This window comes from Neovison vison, chromosome 11 (genome assembly GCF_020171115.1).
Source record: "Neovison vison isolate M4711 chromosome 11, ASM_NN_V1, whole genome shotgun sequence".
NCBI lineage: Eukaryota > Metazoa > Chordata > Mammalia > Carnivora > Mustelidae > Neogale > Neogale vison.
In genome coordinates, this window is record NC_058101.1 from 29,817,669 (window position 1) to 29,827,116 (window position 9,448).

A 9,448-nucleotide genomic window follows, 5' to 3' on the forward strand; every position below is an offset into this window, starting at 1 on the left:
ATATCATATGGGTTTTATATTAGGGAAAGTTGGGTACTGTTGAAAGTAATGTCAGCATTTTCCCAATAAAGGCAGTAATGAATTTCATATTGATGTTTCTTGTAGTCCCCTTCAATAAAAGCTGAAGGCATTACATTAACATACAACTCAGTGAAGGCAATTCTTCAAGGAGCTAAACTAATATGGTCCAAGTATATAGCTTTCTCATGGCCCAATTTAATCCAAGGAAAGACTTTAGAGTACTTAGAGAAGTGGATGGACTGTATAACCTTCAAACAATCTTCTGTAAGTATCACTTTTCTCAGTCAGGATGGTTAGCAGACAGTTAATAGCAGCATTATCGGACCAAGGAGCATGTTGCTGCTTTACATTTAATGGATAGTAGCCACAATAGACTAAAAAAGCAACATGGTGTATATAGTAAGAGCATAGAGTTGCCACTTTTGGCTACCTTGGGTGTTTTCCAAAGTCTGTCTTATTTAGTATTACATTTATGAGAGCTCCATTTCCTGATCCTAAGGACAATCTCTGCTATTCTTTCCAATTCTGAAACCATGTGATTATTATTTTTATTTGTTTCCCAGGTCACTTTGCTAATAGATGGCTATATTTTAGATAGAACATTTGCTCAAGTTATTAACACATTATTTTATCTAATACTCTAAGGAAGCTGAGATTGGTTTGCCCCATGGGGCAAAAATCAAAACATTTTGATTTCTATAATCAGGAATTTTCCACACTTGAAATCTTCAATACATATTCAGACATTCTAACAAAGTAATAAACTCAGAATATTCTGAACCCTATAAAACATTGTTTAAAAAATAGAAAATTTAAGTAGTATGCACTATATTTCATTTTCATTCCACTTCAGTAACATCATCAACATATTCTATAGTAGCATATTTTACTCTTTTCTCCCAGTAATGTTTAAAAATATATGTTACCGATTTTGTGTTTAGCCATATTTTCCCCCTTTCCAGTTATATGAGTCTCAATTACAGTAAAACAATTTTCACAGACATGTGGAATAATAAAATTGAGGACTTTCAAGATAATTACATAGCAGAATTGTAGGACATACTATGGGAATCTAGTTTTTATGAATTTAATAAATGCCTACATTATAAAATACTTTATATTTTATATATTATATATCTTCTAAATATGTATTTTTGATCACACTAATCATTCTTGTACATGTCATTCCCTGTAAACATTTTTTAAGCCTTTTCTGTGCTAGGAACTATGCTAGGAGCTCTGCATTGCACTGTGTATGCTTTCAAGGAGCTCACGATTAAATAGAAGAAAAAATAAATGAAAAAAGTATACGCTCCATTATTGAGACAAACACTGGTGTGCTATGAAAACACATGGAAGGCGTACTTAATGCAATAAGAAGCGATTTTGAGCTGAGTAGTATAAAATGGATCTGTCTAGGGGGTCAGTGTGTGTTGGTTATCATTTCCTGGCTCAACTGTGGTATCATTCACAAGTTAGGGGATATAGGGAGGTATAAAGAATTAGGTTGGGAGTAAAAGTAACCCCAGTTCATTTCTGGATATTTTATGTTTTAATTACCCATGGAATATGTGATAGAGAAGCCTAGTGAAATATAACAGGTAAGAATTCGGGTGAGAGATATTATGTCAATCATCCATGTATTGGTTACAAAAGCCTTAGCAGTTACTTAAAATTAATAGAAATTTGCAATGTCCACTTGCCTTCATTTCCCTCATTCTCCTTCTGTTTGTTTTCATTCTTCACATTTAACATTGATTTCTTTACTTATATTTTCAGGCATACCTGGCCTTATTCTTATATGAAGTGGCCTACCTAAGAGACTTAAAGCAGAAATACAGAATGATCAAATTAGACTATGAGAAATTAGATAGTGTGAACTATTGGAACCTGCCTAATTCTCGAAAGAAAAAAAAAACTTTATATATGGACATGAACCTTAAAAAAATTATCTTGTGGCAGTTAGTACTGGTTTGAACAGTTAACACAATGATAGTCTTCATTGCATTATTTCTCTTCAAGGCTCTGACGGTCTGAGTGTAGGCCAAGGGTCACATTGAATAAAGTAAAATTATTCTCAAAGGGGCAAAATCATTGTCCCAAGGACTCAACCTGCTGATGGTCTGCCTTGATCAGAGGCTTGTATGATACTCGAAGAGGATTTATAACATAATATATCAGTTTGGTTCTTTTTAAGAGAAGTTAATAATGAATAGGGTGTGGTAGTATCTTCTAGTAGTGGCCTAGAGTACAAATATGTTTTAATACTATCACCAGCAGAACAGTAATAGAATATATTATGTGGACTTAATCTGTGTACTCTGGTTTAGCAGATCTAAGAACTGTAAGTCATCTATGAATTCAACGGCATTTTTTCTCTATATACATGATATTAATAATCTTAAATAGGTAAGAACAATTTGTTTTACTGCAGATTTGTGACAATTAATTTCAAATGGACTGAAGGGAGTTATTTTATCCTTTAAAACAAGACTTTATAAGATTTGAGCCAGAAAGGCTTTACTGGGCTGTGGCTAGGAATTGAGAAGGTTTAGGACCATGAGGGTGTCCTGGGCTTCATTTAATTCACTGGTTAGAAATTATAGGTGTCCACCACTGGGTTTTGACTAAAGATAGTACCCATGACTGTTGCATTTTTGCTTGCTGTTGGTTCTGAAAATAATCAAGTTTCCAAGTTCCAAGAGAGCATTGTGAAGTCAAGCCATCATCTTGTCAGGTACTGAGCTTGACTCTCAACTTAATACTTACATTCAGAGATTGAAGCCATACTTTGAGTGATGAAAAAGAAATATGATGAAATTTTGTTCTTTGTAGTTAAGTCAATAAAAGTTACACACATACATTAAAATTATTTTTAACAACGCTTATTATAGTATCTTCAGCATTGGGATTAAACACACACACACACACCCCAGCATATAAACATGCAGGGTTGATATTTGCTGGTACATCCTGGTACAGCCCTCTGGGTATTTACAGCAGATATTCATCCTGATTAGTTAGAGGACCTGTTCTGATTTGTTAGTGTGTCTGCTTCAGAGTTTGTTAAATAATTTTAGCATCAACTGTGGGTTTATATACAATTGAAGGTTATTTGCATTGGGCAGGAATGGAGTTGGTAAGAGTCAGTACAGAGTTTCTAACCATAGGCTCCTCTTGCAACAAAGGATGTTTGCATTTGTTTCTTTGTCAAAATGTCTAAGCATTGCACCATAAATCTTGACCTAACTTAAATGTTCCTCTTCCAAGATACATTTTTTGAGGTCCTGCTTGCAATGTTTATGTATATTGTCTATACATTTTATAAGCCAATAATCTTGTTTAGCTTGTAATAGAGTTATAACTGTTACTGCTCTCCACTAAGAGGCTGTGCTTTTGTATGTGGTTTGAATATTTGTTTATTCATTTAATTCTCACAACAGTTCGTTATGGCTTTTGTATAATTATCCCCCCCCTTTTTTTTTTGTTTTTAACTAGAAGGTGAAGCAGGGAGAGGTGAAGGAACATCCCCAAAGTCTGAATTCTAAGGGCAATTTGATATTATTTTAAATGATATCTAGGTAGGAAAAAGTGTACTCCCAGGTTTCAGATAGATTCCTCAAAGAGAAAGTCACACAGTATGATGCTTAAAGTAGAACTTTAGAAGTCACACGCACTTGAGTTTGTGTGATTGTTCAGCCACTTAATAGACAGGAGACCTGGTTATGTCAGGAAACCTCTTTAGCCTCTATTTTGGAATTTGTAACATGGGAATTGGCATAGAACTTACCTCCTATCCAGTAGTGAAGTTTTTCACAAATGACATCCTCAATGGTGACTAACGTAACACATGAAGAGATGATGGAGGGAGAGCCTTCCAGTCTAGGAAGCAGCATGGCCATAGGCATCAAATAAGGAAGTATTCTTGAAAACGGAAGTTATTTCATGAACCTGGTGTATAATTAATGAAGTAAAGAAGCCATGGTAAGAACTACTGATTTTATTCAAAGTTCCTTGAGGTAATATTCAAGAGATTGAAGCTGAGGAGTGACATGATCCCATTGATGTCTTAAAAAAAAAAAAAAAAATCCCTGTGACTAGAGTGTGTCTATGATTAAACAAGGTCAAGTGAAAGCCGGGAGAGCACGAAGCATGTTGTCTGGTCCAGACAGGAGATAACTGTGAGTCATATTCAAGTAGATGGGGATTACGAAGGGAAGCAGGTTGTGCATGAGCTAGGCAGAAAACAAAGTTTGTATTTTATCTTTGCCCCAGATTTTTAGTATTTATTTCACTGCCAACTGTATATAGTTTGCTTCCCATCATATTAGTAAAGCGTTTGACACGGAAATGAGAAACCCTGTTATCTAGTTAAAGAAGTTAAATTTCTTTATTCAGAAAATGTGGTCATTGTAGATGATCGTTCCTCTGGTTAAAATATTTCTACATTTCATTTATTCATTCTCTCATCCATTTAACAAATATCTGAATAACTTAAGAGTCAAAATGTTGTATCGTTTATTAAATGTGTGATTTTGATTGTTTGTTTTCCATGTAAACAACAACAAAATATGGTTCTCCGGGAAAATGGTATCACTGATTTTACTCTGGAGCTTTCCTCATGGTTTCAGGACTCCTCTTATTTATTTTCCTAAATTTCATCTTTCTAATGGATAATGATGTTTATCAAAATACTCTTCTTCAGAATTTGAACTGGAGTTTGGAAAATGTTAAATGGCAGGCTCAACCCACATTGTGTTAATTCTTGTATTTTTCAATAGAAAAAAGAAAAAGCCTCTGTCATGATACAGAACAATGCTTATGCGGTGGCTGTTGCCAATTATGCCCCGAATCTTTCAAAAGACCCAGTTCTCTCCACCATCTCCAAGAGTGCAACCACGCCAGAACCCAATAAGAAGCCGGAGAACAAGCCAGCGGAAGCCAAGAAAACCTTCAACAGCGTTAGCAAAATTGACAGAATGTCTAGAATAGTTTTCCCAGTTTTGTTTGGCACATTTAATTTAGTTTACTGGGCTACGTATTTAAACAGAGAACCTGTATTAGGGGTCAGTCCTTGAATCGGGACACAAGTATCCTTGGGATGTATAGCAACATAGAACTTTGTTTTGCTATGTACAGTCTGACTAATAACTGCTAATTTGTGAACCAATATGTACAGTATGTATATAGCTATATAGCTTACCAGTAGACCTCTAACGGAGACACGCATTTGCTAACTTGTGGAATTGCAGGCAGAAAGCACCCCATACCCAAAGAGCCATTGCCTTTTTTAAAGATTTACCCTAGGAACTCATTTAAAGTGGCTTTCTCATTAAAGTGGCCTGGTCTGTTCCCTACTAGTGATGAAAATGGGGCTCCTATACCACATTTGATGAACTCTTTCAATTTAGATCTTAAATATTAGGACTATTTTCTACCGTAGCCTAACTATAACGTAAGATAACACTGTCGTTCCAAGATGAATTCTTCTAAATCACAGAACCTCGTATCTGCCACATCTGTTCCCTTCATGAGTGCTCAGAAACCCTGCTAGTGTAATTGGAAGCTTAGCACATATCAGAAGAAAAAACTAGAGATCTGAAATCAGCTTTTAATTACTCTGTATAGCATCTATAGCAACATATTACCGCATGACAAGCTCAAATAATTATGAATCACTCCTGACAGGATGTTAATTATGCCTAGACTTTAGTAACTATCAGAATGTCACAGTCATTACATTTTAGCCTCAGAGTTTATTTGAGAGTAATAATTGAAATCCTACAGATTATTTTAATCATTGGAAACTACCTTAAATTAAAAAAAAAAAAGACAAATGTGTCTTACTCTTTCCAGGTATGTGTTGTATTGAAATTGATCAGCTAAATTTTCTTGGTGCTGGCGACTGGAAAAAGTATCCCACTTGGCTGCTGTAAAGCAACATTCATGTCGATCAGAAAATTGTGCCAAAAACTCCCACCAATGAGAATTCATAGGTGTCCCAGCGTTTAGATGAGCACTTACACGATTCTCTTCTTTCCTGTTTACTGCAAATTCTGCCTTAAGGCTTCTCGTCATCAGGACTCAGAAGCCACTAATTACAAAGGAAAGGGCAGTTAATTGGCACTTTTTTCTGTCTTAAAGCAGCGCTTTCAGATCAGAATTAATGTAAATCTGCTTTTGTAAATTGCAACTTTAAATTTCACTGACTCAAATTTACAACAGCTTTGTATACCAGAAGAGGTTTTGGTAAGAGTTGAACATTTTTAAACAGAAACTTTAAAGCATCACCAACAGATCGTGGATTAGTTCACACACACATACGTAAATGAGCATGTGCGTGTGCACGTGCACGCACGCGCACTCACACACACACACACACTGATTAACTAAATTAGAACACACACGAATAACTAAATTAGAAACCATAGTTTTCAATTTTATATAATTACTAATTATTAATGGATAAAATTCATTTTTCTTTTAATATTTTAAAATATACTCTCTGTGCCCCTGAAATGTGTTAATAGAAGTTAACAATTGTGTCTCATGCCTAGATTTAACATTTTTGGAAAACCTGAAAACCTTTTGACTCACATCTACATTAGCAGTTATTAGTTGACTTTTACTAATAGATACACCTTTATGATGGTGTTTTTGTAGAAACATAAGTAGTCAAATAGTGGCATTTCTTGCAGTTTTGTACAGTATTTCAGTATAGTGCATAAGTAAGTATGTTCATAAAATCAAATAAAAGGAGTATCTTATGGAAATAAGCAAAATCACAGCAAAACTTGTTATTCCTTTGCCTCGTTTAAATTTTTTTCATTTTCTTTGTTTTAGTGTGATTCTATTATGTGCTTTGCATGACTGTATTAATACCAAGGTCACAAATGCATCTTATTAACAGAATTTGCCGTGGAGACAGCTTTGACATTAAAAATTCCCTCACAAAAGGTAATCCGTAATCCTTAATAAAGTAAAATTGTTACATGAGGTAATAAATGCATTTCTTTAATTCCCTTCCAATTACAGCTTCTTTGTCATCTAAATAGTTTTAACATACGAGATCCTATTTCCTACACATTTAAATATAACTTGGATCTTTGGTAGAGTTTAGGAAAGTGCGCGAGAATCAAAGAGAGTACACCATGTTTGAGGGCAAGCAGTAAAAATGCTTCATATGGTATACATTATTAGGCACTTTAAAAATGTTGTTGTTAAGTTTTGCATTTCCCCCTTCATGTCTGACCATAAGTTATAAATTTATAAATATGTACATATGTAAAAAATAGTTGTAAATAGCAGTTTCTGTGTGACAACAGAAAAGACTCATCTTTACCTTTGACAAAGGGCTGCACCTACATTGATGGCACCAGTTTTTTGTTTGTTTGGGGTTTTTTGTTTTGTTTTAACATTTATGGTAGATGGGCCAGAAAAGTTGTTCTTATTGTCACCCTTAGTTTTAGTTTTAATGGCCAAAATCTTATCTGAGCTTAATAACATCCTGACAGTTCAGATTTTCTGAGAACATAGATCAGGATTTTCTATTATTTCTCCACTTTGCTGTATTTTTTTATGCACTTCTTAATCTTTTGAAGTTTAGATAAATCAAAGGGAGCTTTTGGTCTTGCAGGAGAGTGGGTGGACACTCCATTTAAAATGATTTGAAATTATAGAACGCGAATGTTTATAATCATTCTCCCTTCCAAAAACCATTTTAAAGATGCAAAATAGAAGTGACATGAATTTATTAAAGTGAGTCCAATTTTTCAGGAAATACATTTTTAATATACTAACAGAGGTCTCTTTGGCCCGTAACATGACGCCTCTTTTAGGCAGTTGTACCTTGACGTAAAGGGTCACGGTATGTACAAAATGTAGATAAGAACATGTGCATATACAGAGATATAGTCTCATTATTGTATAGCTGCTACTCTGATTCAGCTACAACAAATATTTTTATACCTCCTACTATGTGCCATACCATGGGGATGGTGTTAATAACACTCATATCACACCCACAGAATTTAGTTGAAAAACAAAGTGCACCTTCTTCTTCTAAAAACTTAAGAGCAAAGGCTAAATGGAACCCATGAATTAATATAGCACTGAGAGTTGTTCTAACGAACTAGAAGATCATGAGTGTGCTTAAGATAGTAGCTGTTTTGTTTTTTCTTCCTATTCATGTTGCTATTTTTTAATACAAAAGTGGAATAAATATAACTATTTAATAATGATTTTAAACGTCAGTGATTTTTAAAATGCCAGTGTTACTGTTTAGCAATCTTCAGGGATCTCTCTCGAATTTATCTCAGGTTTGAATAAGTGATCCCCTTGAGTGACGTTTCCAATTTTTTTTCTTAAATATTTCATAGTTTATTTAAAAAGAACGCAGATTCTATTATTTCATTCGTATTTTTCTTTAATAGATATATGTGTGTATACATATACATATATCTGTACATATATATACATATGTATATATATGATGTAATCAGTATTTAATTACGATTGGTTCTTTCTATATTCCTGGCTTAGGGAACTGAATTCTACCATGGTATCATAGATACTAGAGGAGCGCCAAAGCTCTGTGGATTCTGTCACTACCATACTTTGGCATGACCTGTCATCATTTCAATGGGAGGGCAAGGGAAGTAAATCAAGTCACCTTCTGCAAAGTCATGGTTCTTCAACATCCATTAAGACTGTTTTCAAATGCTCCATTCTTGACGTCTCAGACAATAACTGTGAAACAGGGAGCGATTTATTATTTAACTTGAAATCTGAGACCATATTAATAGATTTGTTAATAATAAATTTACCAAACACCAAACTGTATAGGTTGTCCCTGTTGTTAGTTTTCTGACATTCTTACATGCATTTGCATATTTTTGAAGCAATTTGCAGATTTTTTTTCATATAAAAAGATTCAGAATTTCAAGGGAGTCAAGTTGACCCATTGCTACCCTGTAGTACATTTATTTACTATTTTGAAAAACTTTAAATTCAATTAATTAATAGTGTATTATTAGTTTCAGAGGTAGAGTTCGGTGATTTGTCAGTTGCATATAATACCCAGTGCTCATTCATCTCATGCGCTCCTTAATGTCCATCATCCAGTTACTCCATTGCCCCCCCACTCCCCTCCTCTCCAGCAACCCTGTTTGTTTCCTATGATTAAGAATTTCGTATGGTTTGTCTCCCTCTCTGATTTCCTCTTGTTTTATATTTCCTTCTCTTCCCTTATGCCCCTCTGTTTTGTTTCTTAAATTCTACATATGAGTGAAATCATATGATAATTGTCTTTCTCTGATTGACTCATTTTGCTTAGCATAATACTCTTTAGTTCCATCCAGTTGTTACAAATGACAAGATTTGTATAAAAAATTTCAGAATTTCAAGGGAATCAAGCTGACCCATTGCT

General features: G+C 34.3%; 1 protein-coding gene across 2 annotated transcripts in view; it reads left to right on the top strand.

Moving 5' to 3' along the window:
* The window catches only part of GABRA2 (gamma-aminobutyric acid type A receptor subunit alpha2), a 123,766-nt gene extending 116,749 nt beyond the window's left edge, over positions 1-7,017 (top strand). The window contains exons 10-11 of one of the 2 annotated variants that reach the window (XM_044224461.1): positions 106-285; positions 4,803-7,017. In XM_044224461.1, the coding sequence (XP_044080396.1) occupies positions 106-285; positions 4,803-5,099 (477 nt within the window). In that variant the 3' untranslated portion in view covers positions 5,100-7,017. The remainder of the gene's footprint in view (positions 1-105; positions 286-4,802) is intronic. The other variant, XM_044224460.1, reaches the window with a different exon arrangement.
* The last annotated feature ends 2,431 nt before the right edge of the window (positions 7,018-9,448 follow it).